We start from the raw sequence: 27,332 nt of genomic DNA, 5'->3' as shown, positions 1-27,332 counted from the left end.
TTGTACTTGTGAGAGGTATGTACGTGTGAGAGGTTATGTAATGTATATGTCACAGGGAAATTGGCATTCCAGGGAAATTGAAAAAGGAGCGCTCGTTTTTACCAACCACCCAGGCAATTCTGTAGAACCAACACTAGAGGGAGCCACGAATGCAAGCCACGAGGCTTCCCAACCACAGTGCACTAACATATATGGCCCCGACCACACACACACGCACGCGCTCATGCTTTCAATTTGGTTTATTGAAAGCATGACTGTTAAGATAATTTTATTGTGTTCTGGCTTCTAACATTTGTTTCAGTTTATCCCTGACACACACACGGATACTAATCCATGAAAAGATCTATTCTGTCCCTATCGGTTTACAACTCGGACGACGCTGATTCGACTAGCAGAGCATCGGCCGGTCGGCGCGAGGGCGTGCCTCCTCGGCCTCAAGCTCTGCTGAGTCGGCGCGCCTCCGTCATGGACAATAACTATTATCACGTGTGCGTGTGAACGCGTGTTCAGCGTTCCCCTAGCGTAGCTTCCTGGTTGCTATGTGGGGGGGGACAACAAAAGCCAGATACGCCTCGCATCAAAGCCCCGCCTCGCGGCGCCGCCTCCTCCTCCTCCTCCTCATCACGCCGCCTCCGCATCAAAGCCCCGCCTCGCGGCGCCGCGTCCTCCTTCTCCTCCTCCTCCTCCGCCGCCTCATCCTCCTCCTCGCGAGCCTCGCGTAAAAAATCCTGTCTCGAAAAGCCCCGCCTCGCCCCGAAGCCCCACGCCTAAAAACGAGCGCTCCGTTTTCAATTTCCCTGGAATGCCAATTTCTCTGTGACATATATAATGTATGTGATATACTGCAGTGTTGATTTTGACAGCAAATTTTCATTTAGTTTGTCATATTTTAGTCATTCTGAAATGTTTTACTGTTAGTCTAGTTTTAGTCGACTAATTATCATAAGATTATAGTCGACTAAATCTGCAGTTGATTTAGTCGACAAAACATGTGTTTCATGTCATCAGGGATCATACCAGTGACAAAGCCAAATCCACAACAGCAGACCTACCCATGCAGGTGTCATGCTTGATTGAGTTGATCAATCTCATTGACATACAAACTCAAAACAAAGCATATCTACCCATGAGTGATGTGGAGAGAACATACATCTCCATGCTTGGGGGTAGCGAGGCGGCACAGAACCACACACCAACGCTGACAAGACAATGGCTGAAGAGTAATATTATTCAAGAGTTACCAAGTGTGAAGTCCGTGAGGCAGAAAGACGGAACAAAACCGTATTGCCCTGAAGCCTGTGAAGAACATATGGTCCACATGTCTATGCTACAAGACCATGCAAGTGAATTGGACAGCATGAAGATGTTATTCAAGATAGCTAAGCTAATACGCACTCAAAAGGAAACAGTCAGACATGGTTAACGTACTGAGCACGGCAGAAGATGTTCCACCAGAGTTGTACAGCCTTATACGTTGGATTTTGGTAGGACCCGAAGAGGAGTTGCAAACAGAGATGAGGTCCAGGACAATGGATCAATCTGCACTCACCTTAAACCAGAACATCATGTATGCTTTCAAAACCAAAAGGCAGGTACAACACCAACCCATGCAGGTGACAAGACACATTCCGGATACAACATGCCCGAGAAAATCCACAAGTTCTGGATTTGGCACTTCATTTGGACCATTCATCACGACACCAGGAACAAGAAACGTATAGACCTCCTTCATTCACATAACTATTGTGTACCATACGGTAGGTCACTGCTTTTGGAAACAGCTATAGCTAATGCTGTTGTGGAAAACACAAGACAGTTTGATGGCCTGTACGTCCCTCCCTTCCTCAAAAAAGGAACCTTTGTGTTCTTTGCTGTTGACAATACTGACTTTGTCGAGGACACAGCTGATGGGAAAGGAACCACACATGGGACAATCACAGCAGTATATCAGAAGGCCAATGCTCCAGGGGAAGTCATCGCACCCAATCTGGAACTTAAAGAGGCAAATAATCAGTTGCCCCATATCATGTACCAATCAAGCCATGTAGCAAACCAAAACCAGGATTGGTCAAGAGAGCACAACAATTTGAGGTCAACACCACACGGGTTGCTGAGTCTTATCAGCTAACCACCCTAGGCTGGATCATAGCGTCTGCCCTGTCAAGTGAAAAACATGGAGAACAGAGCAAAATTCCTGGTTGGGCTGGATTCAAATAACTTGTATCATCTGGCCAATCCTTGACCCAAGTTGGTGCACTACCGCTGTTGCCAGAAGTTGCACATGAGTGGTTTACAATGCTGACGATGATTTTGCAAGCATCCCAGTTGAGGAGTTTGGTCGTTGGTGAAGAAGACATTGGTTATACGAGAAGCAGCAAGTTGCCTCCTACAGTTGGTGCCCTTGAGGAGCACATTGAACGTGTCCGTGTTCAAAGTAGGGTGTGGTGCCAAGCCACTGTGATGTGACAGCGACCTTTCGACCCACTCAAACATGGCTATTATCTAAATAGCCATGGTGACATACTACCTACCACCACAAAGGTTCCACCTGCACCACAGGCCATTGTAGAGTTGGTCAGATGTTAGTGCAAAACCCACTGCACATCCCAGAAATGTTCATGCAGGAGACACAACTTGGCTTGCCTTGCACAGAACTTTGTTTGTGTGGAAGTGACTGCAAAAACGACAGACTGTAATGCTGAAAATGACTCTCTGGACAGTGATGAAGAGCTGTGAAAGAATATTCCTGGATGATACAGATCTAGTAGATCCTTTGTATAGTTAAATCTGGTAACTCAATCTGATATACCCATAACTTCAGTTGAATGTATTTTATGTGATACAGTTACTGTATGTCACCAATATAAAGACTATGGTTTTCATTTACCTTTGTTTGTTGATTTTATTTAATCCTGAGAACAATATTGAGGTCTTTATTGGATCCATTGACCCAAAACACATTAGCATGTTTAATTAAGTTTCTAGGTTGTCTAGAAGCCAAGATAGCACTAATCTGAGTTCCCAGAAGTTTTTCGCCTCGCATACAAACGGGAGCGGCGAGGAACTTCTGGGCCAGAGCCCTGGTATTTGTGGGCGGGATGTAACTTACGCTCAGAATCTGAGCGGACACGTCACTTACCGGTCTGAGAGCTGTGCAACTCGTCTAAAAAGTCCGACGAGAGGCAAACAGCAGTACACAACAATGGCGGCCGCAATGTCTCAAGGGGAAATTGCTTCCCGTCGCTCCTATTTACATCTAACACCCACTGCATGTGGATCCTGCCCCCTTTTCTTCATTGGCTGTTGATTTGAATCAGAACTCAGTGGCCGCGCCCCTGTTGTTCAGGCTTTGAGCCGAAGCCTCCCAGACTAAGATAGCACAAATTGTGTATTTTATGTCGCCATTTTGAATGTCCGGAATGGCGGCTTTGCAGGTGTCTGTGCAAATGGCAACATAGATTTTTGGATTCCCCATGCTCTGAAGATTCCAAAAATGTATAGTTTTCAAAATCTCCAAACATTTAGAACGAAATAACATTTTTTTAACATAGTGAACCTGACTATCAAGGGCCCCCAAAAAAACATCGGTATCGGCCAATAATTTCCATATCGGTGCATTCCTACTTTCAGGGTTTTAGTACTGGCTGCACAGTTTCGTACACATTATTTAGTTTGTTCCGGGATACTGTGAGGACACTGTGACCTGGTGTTGTGTTTCTGCATAGTGCAGGAAAGTTGTATAGGTGTATACTGTAACTGTATACGGTTATTGATGGTGCTTCTTATTGTTATTTCTTACCTTTGCTACTGCTTTGTACTTTCCTTACTCTGTACCTGTAACTCTAACTGCTGTGCTGCCTCTGGGCGACTGAAATTCCCCCGCGGGATCAATAAGGCACCGTTGATTTTGTCGACTAAAACTATGACTAAAAACGTTTGTTGAATACCTTTTTTCACTGACGAAAACTAAATAATAACGAAATAAAAACTAAGCTGTGATGACTAAAACTAAGACTAAATATATTGACAATTTCGTCAGCAAATAAAAAACTAGGCTATAATGTTAGTGAGGGATCTAGTGGAGAAGAGATCCAGTAGAACTAAAAGACGAGTCATTTTATGTCTGGTTGCGCTCGGGTGTTGTGCTCTGAAAATAGCAGATCTACAAGCTCACAACGCGTCGCGCTGTGACACGTTGTGAGCTTGTAGATCTGCTATTTTCAGCATGCAACCAAGTGTAGAATCAGCCATTACGACACCGCTAGGTCAGGGTGTTACCTGGATGAGGCGGGTCAGTAGTGTTACCTGGATGAGGCGGGTCAGTAGTGTTACCTGGATGAGGCGGGTCAGTAGTGTTACCTGGATGAGGCGGGTCAGTAGTGTTACCTGGATGAGGCGGGTCAGTAGTGTTACCTGGATGAGGCGGGTCAGTAGTGTTACCTGGATGAGGTCGGGTCAGTAGTGTTACCTGGATGAGGTGGGTCAGTAGTGTTACCTGGATGAGGCGGGTCAGGGTGCTGAACAGCCAGTGTTTGCTGTAGGCCGTTCCTACGATGGTGTCGTCCTCCCCCTCTCCCTCCTCCTCCCCCTCTATGTCGGAGGCGTTGGGGGGAGGTGAGGGGTTGCGGTCCATCAGAGGAGAGTCTTCCTCCTCCTCCTCCTCCTCCTCCTGGCCCCCCGAACACGAGGAGGACCTCCCATCATCCTGGTGGTTCTCTGCAGCTCCTCCATCCACGCTAGGCTCTGAGAAGATAGAAAACAACAGAGTGTTGATGAACTGACTGACTGTCTATAAACTGATTGTATTGTCTGATTGAATTGATATACTGATTCAAATGAAAAGATCTCAGTCTTTTAATTCCCAAGCAGAGGCGTCAATTCATAAAAGAATTGCAGATCTGCAAGCTCACAACTCAATAATAAAGAAAACGTTTGAGAACAACTGTAATAGCTCCATTAATTAATCAGCTGAACTGAAGACATAAAAAGAGACAGACTTAAACATTACAAAATATGTTACTAACTCATTTATACACCGTTGCACGACGAGGTATAACTGAGGTTTTATTCTACATTATGTATGTTTCTGCTCAAATTATTTAATTATTCAAGTACTGTACTTAAGTACATATTTTTGTATTTGCATTACTTTTACTTCTACTCCATTACATCTCAGATCCAAATATTGTACTTTTTAACTTCACTATTTGAAAACTTTAGTTAGTTACTTTAATACAAAACAAACTGTAATGGCATTTTGGTCGGCTCCAAACAATCCAACAAAACCCACTGATGCACCTATGGCTTGTCTTCAACGCAGGCGAAATAAAACAATGTCCACAGGTTGAATTATTTATTTATATTGCATGTTTTGTTCTCCAAATGTGCATAGAGTACAAACAGCTTATGGCAATGTTCCTGGTTTGCGCTGGTAAAAACTGTCTATGACTGACTGTCCACCCATCAATGGACAGGAGATCCTCCTCCTGTCCATTGATATACCCTCGACAGGCGTGCCCTTAGGTGCCCACAAATAATCTAATACCAATAATACATAAAATACAACTAACAATAACAACTAGAATCATGATCAATATGAATTAGTACAAAAATAATCTCTCAAGAACAGATTCTGCTCTCCGCTTGAATCTGTCGGGGGGGTTCGTCATAAAGTGTACGCACTGGCCTACAAGTGGGCGTGCCTTCAGATCAGGAAGCAGGCCGCGTTTTACTCAATCAAATGTAGTGGGGCGGGATTTACTGTCTGTGCTCTCGCTTTCCACTGAAAAGAAACCGAAACTCATTTAACAATAATGTCCTCGGAGCAGACAAAACCACGGAAAGATATTCACATTTTAACTTGCTCTTTCATCATAGAAACAAGTGGGCTTATAACCAAAACGATCCATGTTCTCTGGGAGAAGTGGTGTTAGTGTTCTGTGTAGAAATATTGTTAGTGGGAATGAAAACATAAGCGCACCACCGGAAGTGGAGCGCTGAGGGCAGACCAAAACACCGGTTTCCTTGCGCACGGGTGCTACGTTGAGCTCCTCCCAGAGCCAAGTGAAAGAGTAAAGAACAGCAGAGGGCGCTGTTTTTGCTTTTTATTTGGCGATGGGTTCCCAGATTGGTACAAAAAGTAGTAGCGTCGAAAAGGGGGCGTGGCGAACTTTTGGTGACGCGACTTTGGTACACCTTATATAGTCTAGGACCTGGCTAAGATATGTATGCACTTCATTTAGGAGAGAATATCTCAACTGTTCTTGGCTAATATGACCCCAGGGAACAACTTAGGAACTTTGACTAATTCTCTATCCGGGACGAAATACCCGAAAATGACCACGCCCTTTTTAAAATGACTATAACCGGTGCACTACTTCCAACATGGCTCTATCTGCAGCTAAACCGATTTACAGAGGTGCTCAAAATGTCCAGAATACTTATGTTTAGGGAAACATAGAAAAGTGTAATATTTCTAATTTGAAATGTTATGACAGAACAGCTAAAAAACGGTTTTGTCTATAACTTTTGAACCAGATGAGCTATAAATGCAAACTTGGTGTCTAAATCATGTTTTTTTGACAATTAGAAACATGTTGGAATGCTTATCTTTATGACTGGGTGTGGCTGGACCTCTATTTTACATATTTCCAGGGAAATTGAAAGGGGAGCGCTTGTTTTATAGGCGCGGGGCGGTGCTGCGAGGCGGGGCTTTGATGCGAGGACGACGACCACAACAACAACATAGCAACCAGGAAGCTACGCTAGGGGAACGCTGAGGAGCGCTGAAAATAAAATGGATAATATGAGAGAAATACTCAAGTAAAGTACAAATACCTCAAAATTGTACTTGAGTAAATCTACTTTGTTACTTTATACCACTAGTACAGGCCTCAGTGGCGCACTTCGATAATCATTGGACTCCCCACCCACTACCACTGGGAGTCTGGGTTTGACTCCCGCTCGGGACATTACTTTTTCAAACAACCGCGGACTACTTTTTTTTCGCTGATAAAGTATAGTTTTGGACCATGACGGAGGCGCGCCGACTCAGCAGACCTTGAGGTCGAGGCGTCGCGCCCGAGCGCCTCCAGGCGCGAGTGCCCGCTATGACCGGCCGATGGTCTGCTAGTCGACTTAAGCGCCGTCCGAGTTATGTACCGATAGGCACAGAATCGTAAATGATGTTGTGGGGACTGCGTTTGCCCCAAGTGCCACTCACTGCACTAACATAGCCCGCCAGGCCCGCCCCCTTGTGCTTCAACTGCATGGAATAAGGCTGTTCGCGGGGTGTGTGTGTGTGTGTGTGTGTGTGTGTGTGTGTGTGTGTGTGTGTGTGTGTGTGTGTGTGTGTGTGTGTGTGTGTGTGTGTGTGTGTGTGTGTGTGTGTGTGTGTGTGTGTGTGTGTGCATGCGTGCTCGTTTGTGCGCGTGTGCATGCGGTGTGGTGTGGGGCTCATGTCTGGCTTGCATTGCCCTCTAGCGTTGATTCTACAGAATTGCCTGAGGGGCGGTGAAAACAAGCGTACCCCTTTCAATTTCCCTGGAATGCCAATTTCCCTGTAACATATACAGTAGTTGTAGGAATTAGATCAAAATGAGATCAAACTGGAGAAAACAATGTCATTTTATTGAAACAATATAATATGACTATAGAACCCAAAGTATACAGCAACAGCCAGTACACTATGCACATCAATGCTCAGCATGCATTGAACACTATCATAGTCAAAGGTGTATGGAATTACACTTACAATTATAACGTATTATGTTTAAATTAGAATCAGAAAAGTTAATTGCTAAACAACAAATGGTTGCTAGGAATTTGTCTTGGTGTTACTACAACAACAGAACAGCTCTGCAATAACTGATACATACTGCAACACACACACACACACACACACACACACACACACACACACACACACACACACACACACACACACACACACACACACACACACACACACACACACACACACACACACACACACACACACACACACACACACACACACACACACACACACACACACACAGCGCATGCACGCACTGAGCAAAATATGAATATACAAACGTACTACATAGTACTAGTAATAAGTACAAACTTTAGCCTCATAGCATAGTTGCCTAACTCACTCCGTCCAACAAAATATTCCAGATTTCCAGGTACTGGGACTCCATTACTAAGACTTGTGAACCTTACTGGATCTTGCAGGTGCCAGTAAGGTTGTTGCTGTTGTAACACCAAGACCATAATGTGATATAAACATATTGTAAACAACTCTATACACCTTTGACTATGATATCATACTAGCCCAGGGGTGAGCAAGATTTATTTCCAGGGGTTTATACTGACTTCGATAAAGTTAGTGAACTGCCACACACTGTACAATTGAATTGAAACGTGAAACACATGGTGCTGAATTATGTTACAACTGCATGAATTTGGTAGACAGTAGCCTACCTTACTACAATAAGGTACTTGTCTTCACAACAATAATGTTCAGTTTTTTTTTACAGCTGTACTGTATCACTCTGGTGTACTCTGGCCTTACAATAAAAAGATTACTTGCATAAAACAATCCACGTCAATGCCGTATCAACTTTTAAATGAGCCTATAAATTTATACAGTATCTTATCTTGTCTGATATTAGGTCACTGATCAAACACATTGCATTAGGTTATAAATATGGACTCAAGGTTGACTGTTTCACTGTTACATTATAAACATAAAACATTTGAGTACATACGGATGGAGGAATGCTGATGGATGGGGGGGGGGCATTTTGTTTTTCTTTGAGGACTTGGCGGGCTGGATTAACTCTTTGACTGCCCCGGACGGGAATTCCCGTCCGATGGCTCTATGGCTATCATGGCCAATGACGGAAAGACGAAAAAAAAAAATATTTATTTATTTATTTTTGAATTGTTCTGATTTTTTTGGTATTTTTTGGGGGGGGTTTATCTCAAAGGAACTAGGAGATAACGCTATCCAAAAAAATGCTGCTCCATTCACTTCAATGTTAAAAAACAAACAGAGGAAAAATGCACCTTTTTCCTGGCAATGGGACAACACATTCTGAAATAAGTCTGGCAGTGAAAGAGTTAAGATGGTCAGTATATAGTAATACTATATAGTATTACATTTTATGCTGAGCATTGTTGCACATACTGTACTAGCTGTAGCTGTATATCATCAGGAATGAGTTCTACTCTTAAATCATTCTATTGTTTCAATAACATTACATTGTAATATACATTGGTTGTTTCATAACATAGTGGCCATGTTTGTGATAATCAAATTAGTGTCCTCTAGATAGATTAAATCATAAAGATAAGCATTCAAACATGTTTCTAATTGTCAAAAAAACATGATTTAGATACCAAGTTTGCATTCGTAGCTCATGTGGTTCAAACGTTATAGCCATAGACTTCAGGTGGCGGCCATATTGGATTTGGCCACTATGATGGCCCTGAAGGTTGCTGGCTCGGGCACCCTTGCTAAATCATTAGAGCATGCCCTGGGTTACATCTGGGACAATTGCAGCGCTTTTAGGGTTAGGGTTAGCACAAAGAAATCCCTATGCCCCTGGACTGTAATCCAGACTGTAAGCCCTGGCTGTTCCGTCATAAAATATCAAATTAGAAATGTTACACTTTACTATGTTTCCCTAAACATAAGTATTCTGAACATTTTGAGCAACTCAGTAAATCTGTAGCTCCAACGGTTTACCATGTTGGAAATAGTGCTTCGGTTATGGTCATTTAAAAAATGGCGTGGTCATTTTCGGGTATTTCGTCCCGGATAGAGAATTAGTAAAAGTTCCTAAGTTGTTCCCTGGGGTCATATTAGCCAAGAACAGTTGAGATATTCTCTCCTAAATGAAGTGCATACATATCTTAGCCAGGTCCTAGACTAATAGGTGTAGAGGGAAAAAACAGTAGACTAAGTAAAAAAAAAAACTTTAATCTGAAACACAATTGTATACAATATAGAGTAGGGGTCCCTGCTTCATCTCTCTCTCAGCTAGGGGGTCCTTGAAAACGTTGAAGACCCCTGTATTAGTCCATATGTCCATAATGTTTTAATCCCGTCTGTCAGAAGTTCTCAATGGGCGGTAGTGACGGGGCGCATCAGGTGAAAGCCAGAATTACACTCAATGTAAACAGGAAGTAAACGAGGGGGGGGAGATGGCGTTCGGCCACAGACGGGATTTAAAACACTTATTTATTGAGAAATATGGACTAACACATTGCGATATTACTCCGGACACCTAGTTAACATCTGGGGCAAGCGGGTAAGCGCCTTATATTTTTTGCATTAGTACATGTTTGGAGAAACTAGGGCTTTGGAGCTGACATTCCACGGCAAACTAGGGGGGGTGGTGGTAGCTAAGACTCTCGTAGAGATAAACATGTCAAAAATCGATCAAATACATAGACGAGAGAGTCTTGATCTAAGGCTAGTAGATCTGCTATTTTCAAAAGATTGCAGTGGTGGAAAAAGTACTCAAATTCTTTACTTAAGTAAAAGTACCAATACTGCAATATAAAAATACTCTTTTACAAGTAAAAGTCCAGAATTCAAAAATTACTTGAGTAAAAGTACAAAAGTATTGGCATCAAAATGTACTTAAAGTACCAAAAGTAAAAGTACAAAATATTTGAAAATAGCAGATCTACAAGCTCACAACGCGTCGCAACGCGACGCGTTGTGAGCTTGTAGATCGGCTATTTTCAAATAGCCTAGGTATAAAATAGGGTTAAAGTGGTTAATGTACGTTTCATTATATCATAATTTATATCTGAAAAGTAACTAGTAACTAAAGTTTCCAAATAATTGTAGTGTAGTAAAAGTACAATATTTGCCTCTGAGATGTAGTGGAGTAGAAGTAAAAGTATTGGAAATTGGAAATACTCAAGTAAAGTACAAATACCTCAAAATTGTACTTAAGTACAGTACTTAAGTAAATGTACTTAGTTACTTTACACCACTGCAAAAACCTAAACATCCAGCCAAACATCATAATGAAGTAATGAATGAACAATAAAAGTCTGGAGATCGAGGCTATGAATGAATAAACTCACCCATAATGATGAATGAAGATCAAACTAAACAATAATAATGACTATAAACTTAAACCTTTATGAATTAACACATTAACGAAGTTATGAATGTATAAACTCACCCATTATGATGAACGAAGAAGAAACACAACAAACTGCTGCTAACGTGCAGACCTTGGGACTGGCTGCGCATGCGCGGTGATGTCTTCTACTATGGTTGTGACGAACACGTTCATTGTGAACGCTGCTGCCCCCTACAGGTCGCCAGGTGGAACTTTGGGTTTCCGGGTTGTTGGCGTCGCATTGTTTTTGTCTTGACGCAGCAAGTGATTTGTATTATTTTGAAAAACCCTCAGCCGGAAGTGGCCAAGAGAGCTCTCGCCTTTGACATCCTGGTGCAGATTCTCCAAAGTAAAAACTGTTCTTTATTTCAATAATAATCCAACATTTATGTTCAATAATTGCCTTTATCTACAATAATTTATTTATTTTTTTTATCGATTTTGACTTTTTTTTGTATATCTACGAGAGTGTTAGCGGCCACCCCACCAGAATGCCCTAAAATGTCACCAGTAAAGCCTGTATTTCTTCAAACATGTACAAATGCAAAATATAAGGTGCTTACCCGCTTGGCCCAAATGTTAAATAGGTGTCCGGAGTGTTTGTGTAATGTATTAGTCCATATGTTTATATAAATCAGTGTTTTAATCCCGTCTGTGGCCGAACGCCATTCCTCCTCGTTTACTTCCTATTTACTTTGAGTGTAATTCCGGCTATTGCCTGATGCGCCCCGTTACTACCGCCCATTGGGAACTTCCGACAGAATCGGCCACAGACGGGATTAAAACACTTCTTTATTGAAGAATATGGACTAATACATTACACAAACACACCGTACACCTAGTTAATATTTGGGGCAAGCGGTTAAGCACCTTATATTTTGCATTTGAAAATGTTTGGCGAAATACAGGCTTTACTGGTGACATTCCAGGGCAAACTGGGGTGGAGCTCTCGTGGAGATTAAAAAAAAAGATGTCAAAATTGATCAAATACATCTACGAGAGTCTTTATCTAAGGCTAAATAATTGCCTAACATCTACAATAATAAAAACACCAGTTATTATTATAAAGCCGAGAACGACACCCATTCACTTATCAACCACAGGAGGGCGCTATTATCAACCTTTGTAATGCATTTTAAATAGTAATGAAAAACCACCAGAGGGCGACACGGAGCCGGTGTCCCTGTTTTTGTCATTCGAGTGTCGAAGAAGAGAAACTAAGAATATGAGCTTTCTTAATAGCAGATCTACAATCTAGAACTTATATTACTATTACTATATTACTATATTACTATTACTATAGACAGATGAAGCAGGGACCCCTTAGCTGAGAGATTGATGAAGCAGGGACCCCCTTAGCTGAGAGAGAGATGAAGCAGGGACCCCTTAGCAGAGAGAGAGATGAAGCAGGGACCCCTTAGCCGAGACAGAGATGAAGAAGGGACCCCCCACTACACATTCATTGTATAAAATTGTGTTTCAGATTACACTTTTTCATAGAAAGCTTCATAGACGTGTTTGACAGGATCATTGTAAATTATTCATAATATTATTTTATTGTAAATCAATACACCATAAAACAGTGGTTTTATCAGAACAATAATAATAATCACAGGGTCGGGTTTAGAACTGTTGCAGTCTAAGATCATACATCATAATCAATCCATTCATTTAAAGGGGTAGTTCACCCCCAAAATAACTTTTTTTCTATTGATTACTGACCATCTGGAGCCTTGAATTCATAGATAATTTTTTGTTTTTGTCACATTCCTAAGCCAATAATTTGATTATAATAAATGTGTCCCCATTGATTCCGGTAGGAGACACAAATGCATTTGTGTCTCCTACCGGAATCAATGGGGCTAAATTTATTATAATCAAATAATAAAGGAAGGAATGCGACAAAAACAAATAAATATCCATGAATTCAAGGCTCCATGGGGTGAGTAATCAATAGAAAAAAAGTTATTTGGGGGGTGAACTACCCCTTTAATGTCTATAATAATGTCAATGTTTAGATCAAACATTCCACTTGGTTCATGGAGCTACATTCTGGCCATGCTCATCATCATGGGCGGAAAAACAAATGGCAAAAATATCCGATCTACAAGCTCACAATGCGATGTTGGGGTGAGTTTGTAGATCCGCTGGGCCGTTATGACACAGGGTCCATGTTGGTTCTCAAAGTGTGGTCCGGGAACTCTCAGGGGTCCTTGGGGGGTTTCCACGGGGTCCCCAGCAAAATGAGCTTTAAACAGTTTAAACAAACAATGGAGCTTGTTGCACAAAACCACATTTCACGAACTGTTTTACACCTGTGATGTGACAATAAAAATAGCCGATCTACAAGCTCACAATGCGTCGCGATCGCGACGCATTGTGAGCTTGTAGATCTGCTATTTTATTTACACCTGTAAACCTGTGATGTGACAATAAAGGTGATTCTGTGATGCTGTACTCACTTTCCCCAGAGGGAGGCAGTATTGAGCCACATAGGGAAACAAATTTTAGTGGTGTTTTCCTCAACAATAATGACAGAAATATTCTTCAATGAATAAAAAAAAAAAAAGTATTAAAAACAAAATTACAAAGTGATCTGCGGTGGTGTGCCAAGGGAACAGTGCACTGATGTTAAATACAAACTCTTTATAAAAATATGATACTGTAGACAATATAATCACTTCAAATAACTATGTTTTTGTTGTTGTTGTTGTTCAAAATGACATGTACATTTTTACACAACATGTGGAAAAAGTACAAACTGCGTTTATCTTTTTTGAAATGTCCACCAAAAAGTGATTATTATTATTATTATTATTATTATTATTTTGACCCTACGGTTCGTCGTGTTTGTAGACGTTGTATTATTTTGACCCTACAGTTCATCGTGTTGGTAAACGCTGTATTATTTAAACCCTACAGTTCATCATGTTGGTAAACGTTGTATTATTTAAACCCTACAGTTCATCATGCTGGTAAACGTTGTATTATTTAAACCCTACAGTTCATCATGTTGGTAAACGTTGTATTATTTAAACCCTACAGTTCATCATGCTGGTAAACGTATTATTTAAACCCTACAGTTCATCGTGTTGGTAAACGTTGTATTATTTAAACCCTACAGTTCGTTGTGTTGGTAGACGTTGTATTATGTTGACCCTACAGTTCATCGTGTTGGTAAACGTTGTATTATGTTGACCCTACAGTTCATCGTGTTGGTAAACGTTGTATTATGTTGACCCTACAGTTCATCATGTTGGTAAACGTTGTATTATGTTGACCCTACAGTTCATCATGTTGGTAAACGTTGTATTATTTAAACCCTACAGTTCATCGTGTTGGTAAACGTTGTATTATGTTGACCCTAGAGTTCATCGTGTTCGTAGACGTTGTACTCCTTTGCAGAAATGGTTCCGTCATTGTCGTGGTCGCTCTTACGGAAGATGTCCGCCATGACCTTCAGGTAGAACGGCTCGTCACGCGGATCTCCTCCTTTCTCATACTCCTGTTGTAGATACTGTTTGACCTGAAACACATTAAAATACTCTTGTTTTAGATACTGTTTGACCTTAAACACATTAAAATACACCTGTTTTAGATACGGTTTGACCTGAAACACATTAAAATACTCTTGTTTTAGATACTGTTTGACCTGACACAGAAAAAATTAAACAACCCGTTTTATTTCTCATACTCCAGTTTTAAAGGGATACTTCACTTTCGGCGGGGGGAAACATTTAAAAAATATATTAAAAATAAATGAAAAAAGTAATGGAAAATTCATGGCCCCCTCACGCATTAGAGTGTCCTACTAATGTGTGAGGGGGCCTTTATTTTGCCATAACTTCTTTCATTTTTTTAAAATATATTTTTTTAATGTTTATTTTATGTGAAAGTGAAATATCCCTTTAAGTATCGTTTCACCTGAAAAACAAAAGACAATACGGCTACTACTCTGCCTCAAGTCCACGACCCACCTAGTACTATAACTCACTGTGCTAGTCTGGGATGGCTCAAGGTAGAAGACTGGGTTAAGTTTAGTCTGGGATGGATCAGGGTAGAAGACAGGGTTAAGTTTAGTCTGGGATGACTCAGGGTAGAAGACTGGGTTAAGTTTAGTCTGGGATGACTCAGGGTAGAAGACTGGGTTAAGTTTAGTCTGGGATGACTCAGGGTAGAAGACTGGGTTAAGTTTAGTCTGGGATGGATCAGGGTAGAAGACAGGGTTAAGTTTAGTCTGGGATGACTCAGGGTAGAAGACTGGGTTAAGTTTAGTCTGGGATGACTCAGGGTAGAAGACAGGGTTAAGTTTAGTCTGGGATGACTCAGGGTAGAAGACTGGGTTAAGTTTAGTCTGGGATGACTCAGGGTAGAAGACAGGGTTAAGTTTAGTCTGGGATGACTCAGGGTAGAAGACAGGGTTAAGTTTAGTCTGGGATGACTCAGGGTAGAAGACTGGGACAGGGTTTAGTCTGGGATGGCTCAGGGTAGAAGACAGGGACAGGGTTTAGTCTGGGATGACTCAGGGTAGAAGACAGGGACAGGGTTTAGTCTGGGATGGCTCAGGGTAGAAGACAGGGACAGGGTTTAGTCTGGGATGGCTCAGGGTAGAAGACAGGGTTAAGTTTAGTCTGGGATGACTCAGGGTAGAAGACAGGGACAGGGTTTAGTCTGGGATGACTCAGGGTAGAAGACAGGGACAGGGTTTAGTCTGGGATGGCTCAGGGTAGAAGACAGGGACAGGGTTTAGTCTGGGATGGCTCAGGGTAGAAGAACGGGTTAAGTTTAGTCTGGGATGACTCAGGGAAGAAGACAGGGACAGGGTTTAGTCTGGGATGACTCAGGGAAGAAGACAGGGACAGGGTTTAGTCTGGGATGACTCAGGGTAGAAGACAGGGTTAAGTTTAGTCTGGGATGACTCGGGGTAGAAGACAGGGACAGGGTTTAGTCTGGGATGACTCAGGGTAGAAGACAGGGTTAAGTTTAGTCTGGGATGACTCAGGGTAGAAGACAGGGTTAAGTTTAGTCTGGGATGACTCAGGGTAGAAGACAGGGTTAAGTTTAGTCTGGGATGACTCAGGGTAGAAGACAGGGTTAAGTTTAGTCTGGGATGACTCAGGGTAGAAGACAGGGTTAAGTTTAGTCTGGGATGACTCAGGGTAGAAGACAGGGTTAAGTTTAGTCTGGGATGACTCAGGGTAGAAGACCGGGACAGGGTTTAGTCTGGGATGACTCAGGGTAGAAGACCGGGACAGGGTTTAGTCTGGGATGACTCAGGGTAGAAGACAGGGTTAAGTTTAGTCTGGGATGGCTCAGGGTAGAAGACAGGGACAGGGTTTAGTCTGGGATGACTCAGGGTAGAAGACAGGGTTAAGTTTAGTCTGGGATGACTCAGGGTAGAAGACAGGGACAGGGTTTAGTCTGGGATGGCTCAGGGTAGAAGACAGGGTTAAGTTTAGTCTGGGATGACTCAGGGTAGAAGACAGGGACAGGGTTTAGTCTGGGATGACTCAGGGTAGAAGACAGGGTTAAGTTTAGTCTGGGATGGCTCAGGGTAGAAGACAGGGACAGGGTTTAGTCTGGGGCCAGCCTGAGATTTTTACATTGACGCCAATACGGAAGAGACAGTTCATATGAATGGCCTGTAGTTTCGCTGTTTTAGCCCTGCTGGTGTCAGAAAGAATTTATTTTAACCCAAGCGGATGGGTTTTTAGTTTAGACTAGATTTTCTTACCTTAAAGATGTCATAAATACTAAATGCTTCCAGTCGCTAGTTTAAAGTCTCCTTTCAATCATCATGATAATGCGTTTTGGTAAACTATGGTCCCATTTATTTTAAAATTGACGATAAAGTAGGTTATGCTCTACGAGGGGCGGGATGATTTGATTGACAAGCTACACAACAAATAGCATTCATTCCCCGCCCCCCCCCCGCTTTTGATTGACAAGCTACCCAACCAATAATGGTCTGGTGTCATTCTGCAGGATATGACGCGATATTAAAGATGGCGGATTGCACACAGCTGAACAATGGGCTTTATTTACCGTCTGTAGAGTCTAGGGGTGTGACGCTGTCCATTCATTTTATACAGTCTATGCTCTGGGATGGCTCAGGGTAGAAGACAGCCTCTCTAATGTCATTCCCTCTGTATGTTTACATCTTTGACTAATAAAGAATACATTAAAAAAACAAATAAAATAATGGTATGCAGTGTGTGTGTGTGTGTGTGTGTGTGTGTGTGTGTGTGTGTGTGTGTGTGTGTGTGTGTGTGTGTGTGTGTGTGTGTGTGTGTGTGTGTGTGTGTGTGTGTGTGCGTGCGTGCGTGCAGTGGTGGAAAGTAACGAAGTACATTTACTTAAGTACTGTACTTAAGTACAATTCTGAGGTATTTGTACTTTACTTGAGTATTTCCAATTTCCAATACTTTTACTACTACTCCACTACATCTCAGAGGCAAATATTGTACTTTTACTCCACTACATTTACTTGAAAACTTTAGTTACTAGTTACTTTTCAGATATAAACTATGATATAATGAATCATACATTAACCACTTTAAACCTATTTTAAACCTAGGCTATTTGAAAATAGCAGATCTACAAGCTCACAAGAGCTTGTAGATCGGCTATTTTCAAATATTTAGTACTTTTACTTTTGGTACTTTAAGTACATTTTGATGCCAATACTTTTGTACTTTTACTAAAGTAAATTTTTAATTCTGGACTTTTACTTGTAACAGAGTATTTTTATATTGCAGTATTGGTACTTTTACTTAAGTAAAGAATTTGAGTACTTTTTCCACCACTGTGTGTGTGTGTGTGTGTGTGTGTGTGTGTGTGTGTGTGTGTGTGTGTGTGTGTGTGTGTGTGTGTGTGTGTGTGTGTGTGTGTGTGTCTGTGTGTGTGTGTGTGTGTGTGTGTGTGTGTGTGTGTGTGTGTGTGTCTGTGTGTGTGTGTGTGTGTGTGTGTGTGTGTGTGCGTGCGTGCGTGCGGTACCTCAGTCTGTGTGAGGACTCGGTCATCATCCAGGTCGATCTGTCTAAAAGCCTCCATACTTCTGGGTCCTCTGGACACGGAGTACAGCTCCACCTCAAACAGCAGCGTGGCGTTGGGAGGGACCTGTGGATCTGTCAGCCAATCAGAACAAAGATCAATGTGACCACTGGATGTAGAAATATGTATCACGACACGCTTTATCCAGAGTGACAGTAAACAAGGTAAACACATACATAGAAAGTAGAGAGACCGTGTAGTGTCTCAGTAAACTAGGATCACAGGTAAACCAAGCAAGCATCAGTCTAAATAATATACTATCAAAATAATAATCTGTACGTTGAAACGATAGGACACCAGGTAAACCTGGCATCTGTCTAAATAACATGCAATCTAAATGACATTTTAACCTTTGAATAAGTTTACATAGTCGTCAAGGCTATGTAAAGGTTAGTTCCTGAAAAGCTTTCTGTCAGCTATACTACTACTACTATTACTATTCATCATGTGACAAAGTATCATTTTAAATATGGAATTATGAAGAAAAAAACGTTTATATCATAGTATTTAGAGTATGTCAGGTTGTGGTGACTCTGAAAGAAATATAAATGCTAACAATTTTGTCCAGAACAATAAATAAATTCATCATCAAAATGTCTTCATCACTTTGTCTTTGTAAAAGGTATCTGCACACTCCAGTAGACCGGCTGATGTGCTCCCGAGCCGGGAAAATAAATACAAATAAAACATGGACTGACAAAAGTCATTTCATACCTCTGTGACAAGTGGAGACTCACTAAAGCATAGTTACACTACACTACACTACACTACACTACACTACACTACACTACACTACACTACACTACACTACACTACACTACACTACACTACTACACTACTACACTACACTACTACACTACTACACTACACTACTACACTACTACACTACTACACTACCTGTACACTACACTACACTACACTACACTACACTACACTACACTACTACACTACCTGTACACTACACTACACTACACTACACTACACTACACTACACTACTACACTACCTGTACACTACACTACACTACACTACACTACTACACTACCTGTACACTACACTACACTACACTACACTACACTACACTACTACACTACCTGTACACTACACTACACTACACTACTACACTACCTGTACACTACACTACACTACACTACACTACACTACACTACACTACACTACTACACTACCTGTACACTACACTACACTACACTACACTACACTACACTACACTACAGCCAGCAGTAAGTAGCAGTGGTGGAAAAAGTATTCAAATGTTTCACTTAAGTAGTAGTTAATTAGTAGTATTATTAATATATAGTATAATAATTAATTAATAATAATAATAATTAATATATAGTATTATTATTAATTAGTAGTAGTTAAGTAATAGTTACACTATACTATACTATACTATACTATACTATACTATACTATACTATACTATACTATACTATACTATACTACACTACACTACACTACACTACAGCCAGCAGTAAGTAGCAGTGGTGGAAAAAGCATTCAAATGTTTCACTGTAAGTAAAAGTATCAATACTGCAATGTAGAAATACTCTGTTACGAATAAGTCCGGAATTAAAAATGTAAGTAAAAGTAAAAGCACCAAAGTATTGGTATCGACATGTACTTAAAGTACCAAAAGTAGAAAGTACTCATTATGCAGAGGGTCCCATTTCGCAAGTTTTCAAATGTATAAAGTGCATAACAATCTTTCGAAAATAGCAGATCTACAAGATCTACAATGCGTTGCATCGCGACGCATTGTAGAGCTTGTAGATCTGCAATTTTCAAATGGCCCGAAATCTAGGGTTGAAGTGGTTAGTGTAAGTTTTGTGATAATAATCTAAATCTGCAAAGTAACTAGTGACTAAAGTTTTCAAATAAATGTAGTGGAGTAAAAGTACAATATTTGCCTCTGAGATGTAGTGGAAGTAAAAGTACTGGAAATTGGAAAAACTCTGCAAAGCAGCGTGTCTCTTCCAAACTACTGATGCTTTTCCCTGTCTTCACTGCTGACAGAATGAACTTAAAGGGATACTTCACTTTCACATAAAATAAACATTAAAAAAAAAATATTTAAAAAAAATTAAAGAAGTTATGGCAAAATAAAGGCCCCCTCACACATTAGTAGGACACTCTAATGCGTGAGGGGGCCATGAATTTTCCATTACTTTTTTCATTTATTTTTAATATATTTTTTAAATGTTTATTTTATGTGAAAGTGAAGTATCCCTTTAAAGCTGAATGAATAAATGAATTAAATTAATTAATTAATGCAGAACGTCTGACCTAAGTCTGACCAATAATAGTTGAAGTTATTCCTATGATTAAAGCGTCAATCCGTAATCCTTAATTTATGTAGACCTGTTCTACGGTTGAACTGTTAGAAGAGTTGATCTTCATGCAGTACCTCTAATCAACCCCTAGGTGTCCCACCAGACCACTGCTGTAACAAACGCATTAGTCAAAATGATGTTAAAAACTTAGTTTTGGAACATTTTCAGCTACAATGGCAGGATGTCCAAAACAGGCATGTCAGTTTGAAAAGAGGTTAAAAGGTCTTTAGAGAGGTCAAAAGTAAAAGAGTTAATAAAGAGTTAAAGGCATAGTATGTGTGTTTGATTAACAAAACAATAAATACAGATTTTCTTTTAACCCATCATTTCCCCCTATAGCAGCAGACATCAGCCACTACAGTACTATAGGCAAACACCACCACACTACTGTAGTGACTGATGACTGCTGTAATAGAGGACAATGATGATAACTGCTGTTATAGAGGGGCAAAATGGGTAAAAAAATAAATAAGGTATGTAGTGTTTTGTTACGTAAACACAGGGCAACGTTGCATTCTATGCCTTTTAGTACAGAGTTAGTACAGAGCAGAGTTAATACAGAGTTAATACAGAGTTAATACAGAGTTAATACAGTACGTAAATGCATTTGAGCTTTTACTTAAAGGGATATTTCACTTTAAAACACTTCTGGGGTAATGTTAACGTCTACTCTGGCTTTTGTGTTTGAACCCCAGACAGTTTTTAAGTTGCTTGATTCAATATTTAGATATTTGATATTCATTTGATCGGACACGCCCCCCATAAACCCATTGAAACTTCAAACTCCATTTAAAAGGTAGGGTAAGTGATGACTTTTGGCTTAAAACAAAACGTTTTGTATTAAAAGGTTAAAGCACTACATTCTGATAGTAATCATTGCGATAGAGTGTTTGTTCAGTAACAGGGCTCTCCATGTCTCTCCAGCTCTTTAATAAACAGAAAATACATTTTCAGGTAGGTGACAACATTTCAGCCAATCAGGAGAGAGTATCCATTTATCAGCTTAATTTTTTATAGTGTTCCAGTTCCAATTTGTTCGGCTCATTTCTTTGTGTCATCACTTCCAATTTCACTTGATTAATCTGTATCCTGACAGATCCAGAAAATTGGTATCCTGACCTGAAAATGCATTTTCTATTTAATAAAGAGCTGGATAGACATGGAGACCCCTGTTACTGAACAAACACTCTATAGCAACTATCAGAATACAGAGTGATTTAACACTTATTTTGACCAAAGAAAATCACTTACCCTACCTTTATCTGTTAGATTAATTGAAAACACACGTCCCTGCTTCTAGTGACTGATATTGTCCTAATGCGTGAGGAGAGGAGACTGACATTTTTCAATTACTGTTTTCTTTTTTCCTCAAGCAACTTAAAAACCATGTGGGATGCACTGCACACAACAGGTGAAATACCCCTTTAATACAGTATGTAACCGAATTCCAACAGAAGGAAATGGAACAGAAACCTCAGAACTTTGACATGCTCACAGTCACATGCTGCAGGGAGACGAGGAGCTGCTTAAGGTACACAGGGAGACGAGGAGCTGCATAAGGTACACAGGGAGATGAGGTGCATAAGGTACACTAAGGTGCACTGCAGTGTGGAAGCCCTGGAAGAAGACACAGACATTCAAAACCTCTTTTCTGTTGACACTGTAGAGAAGATTACACATACGATAACTTCATATCTTCCGTATTGTTCAATAAAAAGCATTTTAATCCGATCGGCGGCCATTTTGTCATAGAGTTATAATGTATCAGAGTGCAGTACACCTCCCAACCGATAGGGTTGCGGCGTAGTTGAAAGCATATGGAGAAAATTCGGAGAAAATGGCCACCGATCGGATTAAAATGCTTTTTGTTGAACAATACGGAAGATACGGGTACTTATGCGGGCCCGAGTAGAATTGTAACATTCGTGGCCATGGGGTCAGTACTTTAAATTTGAAATCTGAACGTGTATGTATATGTACAGGCTGTAAATGGAGAAAGTGCAACTTGTGTTTAAAGGTAGGGTAAGTTATCTGTTTTGATTAAAAACATAAAGGTTTTTGTTAAAATTTCTGATAGTAATAAAGTGTGTTCAGTAACAGTGTTAAATAGCTCTATATTGTGATAGTAATCGTTGCTATGGAGCATCACTTCCTCTACCTTTTAAGCAGTATTATTTGCTTGACAAATGATATGCTGCAAATTGAGAAAAACAAGCAAATGAACCAATTTAAATGTGTGTTTGTTTACCTTTTCCTTTAAACTAAAAGGTGTGTTGTTTACCTTTTCCTTTAAACTAAAGGTGTGTTGTTTACCTTTTCCTTTAAACTAAAGGTGTGTTGTTTACCTTTTCCTTTCACTCCAAAGCCCAGTGCCGGGGGGACGGTGATCTTCCTCTTCTCTCCAGGACACATGTCAACCATTCCTAGATCCAACCCTTTGATCACCTGCCCCACCCCCAGCACGAACCACTGGGGATGTCCCTGTCTGTCTGAACGACTGGAACACAATGTAAATCATTAGAAATCATTAAAACGTTCATCAAACATGATGACCACACACCCACCACGAACCACTGGGGATGACCCTGTCTGTCTGAACGGCTGGAATACAATATAATAATAATAATAATAATAATAAAATCCATACACAATTAAAGGGATAGTTCTTTTTTTTCTTTTCGTTTTTGTCACAATCCTAAGCCAATAATTTGATGACCAGCGGACCGGTATAGGCAGCGGTTCCGGCAGGAGACACAAAGGAGACTCTTTGTGTCTCCTACCGGAACGGCTGCTGGTCATCAAATGATTGTCTTAGGAATGAGACAAAAACAAAAAAATATCCATGAATTCAAGTCTCCATGGGGTGACTAATGGATAGGAAAAAAGTCATTTTGGGGGTGAACTGTCCCTTTAGTGATGTTTTAGAGACAGTATGGTATGGCATGTACCAGCAGGCAGTGGTGTAAAGTAACTAAGTGCATTTACTCAAGTACTGTACTTAAGTACAATTGTGAGGTACTTTTACTTTACTGGAGTATTTCCCATTGTCTATACTTTTACTTCTACTCCATTACATCTCAGAGGCAAATATTGTACTTTTACTTTTACTAAACTTTAGTTACTAGTTACTTTGCAGATATAAATGATTACATTATAAAACATACATTAACCACTTCAGCCCCATTTTATACATAGGCTATTTGAAAATAGCGGCTCTACAAGCTCACAACGCGTCGCGATGCGACGCCTTGTGAGCTTGTAGAGCCGCTATTTTCAAACATTTTTGTACTTTTACTTTTGGTACTTTAAGTACATTTTGATACCAATACTTTTGTACTTTTACTCAAGTACATTTTTAATTCCGGACTCTTACTCGTAACAGAGTACTTCTACATTGCAGTACTGATACTTTTACTTAAGTAAAACATTTGAGTACTTTTTTCACCACTGCCAGCAGGCATATAGAGCGCATCATGCGCGACACACGGAAAGATGAGACCATCAAAAAACCACGCCAGTCCCATTGGAAAAGCATTGGCAGATTCCACCCCCTATAGGTAGAACAAAAGTGCGGGTGTGGCCGTGTCTTTAAACCAGGGGTCTTCAACAGGGGGTCTGGGACCCCTAGGGGGTCCTCAGAGTTAATACAGGGGGTCCGCCAAATCTTTGTGTGATATGATTTATTTATTTTTTACATTAACCACTTGAACCCTAGCATCCCTTTTCCTGAGGAGAACATAAGCCAACAATAGCAGATCTACAAGCTCACAACGCCTCGCGCTGCGAGGCGTTGTGAGCTTGCAGATCGGCTATTTTTGGCAAAGAGTTATAGAGGGGAAAAGGAGCAGCAAAAGTTTATCTGAAACACAATTTTAGTCCTTGGCCTGAAAACGCTGAAGACCCCTGCTTTAAACTATCTTTTCCAGGATAAAGAAAGGCTTAAATGAATCATTCAGTGTCAATGAGCTGAATTCTTCACACTTCACACACATTCCAGTGACCGTAGCCCCAGGTCAGAGGTCAAAGGTCAGCCCAGGAGCCTCGTTAAGGCCTGGGGGGGGGGGGCTGCAGATACCAAAGATAAGTACAGTAGTAATACTAGCCTACTGTAATAATACTGTAATGATAGTACAGTAATGCATGATACTGTAATGATAGTACAGTAGTAATGGTGTGCAGACTAATGATAGTCTGCACAACACACATATTCATTATCTTTCATTCATTGTCACATATAAAACAATAATTTTATTTAAATTCCTAAGACCTACAGTAGAACCAGCTCTCCGTCATAATGCATTCATTAGATAAGATACTATAGATATATGGATATAGATGTGTAGATATAGATAGAAATTATATTATATAGATATAGATATATAGATATAGATAGCATACAGATATAGATGTGTAGATATAGATAGATATTATATTATATAGATATAGGAATATAAATATATAGATATAGATATATAGATAGCATACAGATATAGGTGTATAGATATATAGATATATATAGAGAGATATAGATGATATAGGTATATACTATAGGTAGGTAGTAGGTTCATATATATATAAATATATTTATATATAGTATAGATATAGATACAGGTATATTTACTTGCAGTAGAACTGAGTTCCATTGACCAGCTCTCCATAGTGAACATTCATCAGATAGATACTATAGATAGGTAGTAGTAGGTACAGATAGATATAGATATAGATATAGATCTTACCTGCAGTAGAACTGTTCCATTGAGCAGATAACCATCATAGTGAACTAGCCTTAGATCCAGACTCTCGGCAGATGTATTTTATCGATTTTGAGTCTTAGCTCCACCCCCCAGTTTGCCCTTGAATATCACCAGTAAAGCCCGTATTTCTCCAAACATGTACAAATACAGAATATATGGTACTTACCCGCTTGCCCCAAATATTAACTAGGTGTACGGGGTGTTTGTGTAATGTATTAGTCCATATTTTTTCAATAAAGACGTGTTTTAATCCCGTCTGTGGTCGAACGCCAATTTCCCGCCCTCGTTTACATTGAATGTAATTCCATCTTTCACCGGATGCGCCACGTCACTACCACCCATTGGGAACTTCCGACAGAATCGGCCACAAACGGGATTAAAACACTTCTTAATAGTAAAATATGGACTAACACATTACACAAACACACCGTACACCTACATAACATTTGGAGCAAGCGGGTATGCACCTTAAATTCTGCATTTGTACGTGTTTGGAGAAATACGGGCTTTACTGGTGGCATTTCAGGGCAAACTGGGGGGGGGTGGAGCTAAGACTCTCGTAGAGATGAAAATAAAAGTCAGACTCGGTAAAAATACATCTACGACAGTCTTGATCTAAGACTAGATAGGTAGTAGGTACAGATAGATATAGATATAGCTAGGTAGATGTAGATGTATGTATATATATTATATAGATATAGGTATGTTTACCTGCAGTAGAACTGGGTTCCATTGACCAGATATCCATCATAATGAACATTCATCAGATCTCCTCTCTTACTCTTCTGTTCACATTCTTCTGGTAAAAAAACGACTTCTATCTTCACCTCGTCTTGCGTGTCTGCAGCAGCAGCGTGCACAAGCATAAACACACACAGACACACACACGCGCACAGCCAGCAGGTCATGGTAGAAGTATTAGTAGAAGTATTGATGGATGAAGAAGTGAACAACCTAACTGTAGGTCTAACAACAAGGAGAGGTTTGTCTTCGTGGCAAAACTCCTGTCTCTTTAAGACCAGTCAGTGGGTTGCCACATCCTGCGAGAAACAAGCATACCAGCGTGATCTAATATGAGAGTGACGACACTGGCGTTGACTCCCTTCGTACGTAAGAATGGAATGCGGAAATGCTCTGTCTATCTCATTAAGGTAGTTCCCATGGTTGGAACTGCTATAGAGCGTCGCAGTTCCCGCCCACTTCCTGTTTTTTTTGGTGCCGGAAGAAAAAACTCAATGCATTTTTCCATTGACATTTCCAAAAATATTTATATCTATTAATTTAAGCCTCGAATCAAGCCATCATGACATGACATGAATCATGACCATAAACGTTTGATTCTGTGATTATTATTTTTTTGAAAACGGCAAAACAAAGGGTATTTATTAAATATAGTATATCATATAATTAAATATAAAATAAAATAAAATCACAGAAAAAAACGTTTTATGGTCATGATTCATGTCATCTCGTGATGGCTTGATTCGAGGCTTAAATTAATAGATATAAATATTTTTGGAAATGTCAATGGAAAAATGCATTGAGTTTTTTCTTCCGGCACCAAAAAAAACAGGAAGTGGGCGGGAACTGCGACGCTCTATAGCGTGTCGTAACACATTGTCTGCCTCTCACACACACACACACACACACACACACACACACACACACACACACACACACACACACACACACACACACACACACACACACACACACACACACACACACACACACACACACACACACACACACACACACACACACACGTACACACAGTTTATTAATCTGTTATACATAGATAGAGCCTCATATATATATATATATATATATATATATATATATATATATATATATATATATATATATGTTTAGAAATGTATTATATATGGTAGAGGCCTCTTATAAACCCCCTGTTTTTAAAACTTGCACTACATCAAATCAAATAAAAAGGAGTTTATCTCAGGCTCCTGTAGCCATGGTTCACATGACGCTCGTCTGACTGTCACAAGCGTCATTGCGGCACTTCAACCTGGTTTTGGCACT

The 27,332-nt window shown here is 40.3% G+C and overlaps 4 protein-coding genes across 5 annotated transcripts in view; 1 reads left to right on the top strand and 3 right to left on the bottom strand.

The window, feature by feature from the left end:
- Positions 1 to 11,247, bottom strand: part of saal1 (serum amyloid A-like 1) — a 57,492-nt gene extending 46,245 nt beyond the window's left edge. The window contains exons 1-2 of the mRNA XM_080436903.1: positions 11,193 to 11,247; positions 4,496 to 4,743 (exon numbers count right to left, since the gene is read on the bottom strand). Of these exons, the coding sequence (XP_080293029.1) occupies positions 4,496 to 4,743; positions 11,193 to 11,196 (252 nt within the window). The 5' untranslated portion in view covers positions 11,197 to 11,247. The remainder of the gene's footprint in view (positions 1 to 4,495; positions 4,744 to 11,192) is intronic.
- Positions 1 to 27,332, top strand: part of LOC308091352 (E3 ubiquitin-protein ligase TRIM35-like) — a 194,697-nt gene that overhangs the window by 61,762 nt on the left and 105,603 nt on the right. The window lies entirely within an intron of this gene.
- On the bottom strand, positions 13,028 to 26,276 carry fkbp7 (FKBP prolyl isomerase 7). The gene is made up of 4 exons (XM_080436926.1): positions 26,001 to 26,276; positions 22,881 to 23,032; positions 18,129 to 18,259; positions 13,028 to 14,658 (listed from the first exon to the last, which is right to left on the bottom strand). Exons 1-4 carry the CDS (start codon positions 26,195 to 26,197, stop codon positions 14,497 to 14,499), a joined length of 642 nt encoding a protein of 213 aa, XP_080293052.1. The 5' UTR covers positions 26,198 to 26,276; the 3' UTR covers positions 13,028 to 14,496.
- LOC308091362 (CD81 antigen-like) overlaps positions 17,863 to 27,332 on the bottom strand; it is a 156,576-nt gene continuing 147,106 nt past the window's right edge. The window contains exon 9 of one of the 2 annotated variants that reach the window (XR_013933703.1): positions 17,863 to 17,937. The gene's annotated coding sequence lies outside the window, so the exon portion shown is untranslated. The remainder of the gene's footprint in view (positions 17,938 to 27,332) is intronic. The other variant, XR_013933704.1, reaches the window with a different exon arrangement.

This window comes from Gymnoscopelus braueri, assembly GCF_963280865.1.
Source record: "Gymnoscopelus braueri genome assembly, chromosome: 9".
Classification (NCBI taxonomy): Eukaryota; Metazoa; Chordata; class Actinopteri; order Myctophiformes; family Myctophidae; genus Gymnoscopelus; species Gymnoscopelus braueri.
The sequence above is the reverse complement of the archived record's forward strand: the minus strand, read 5'-3'. Positions and strand labels throughout refer to the sequence as shown.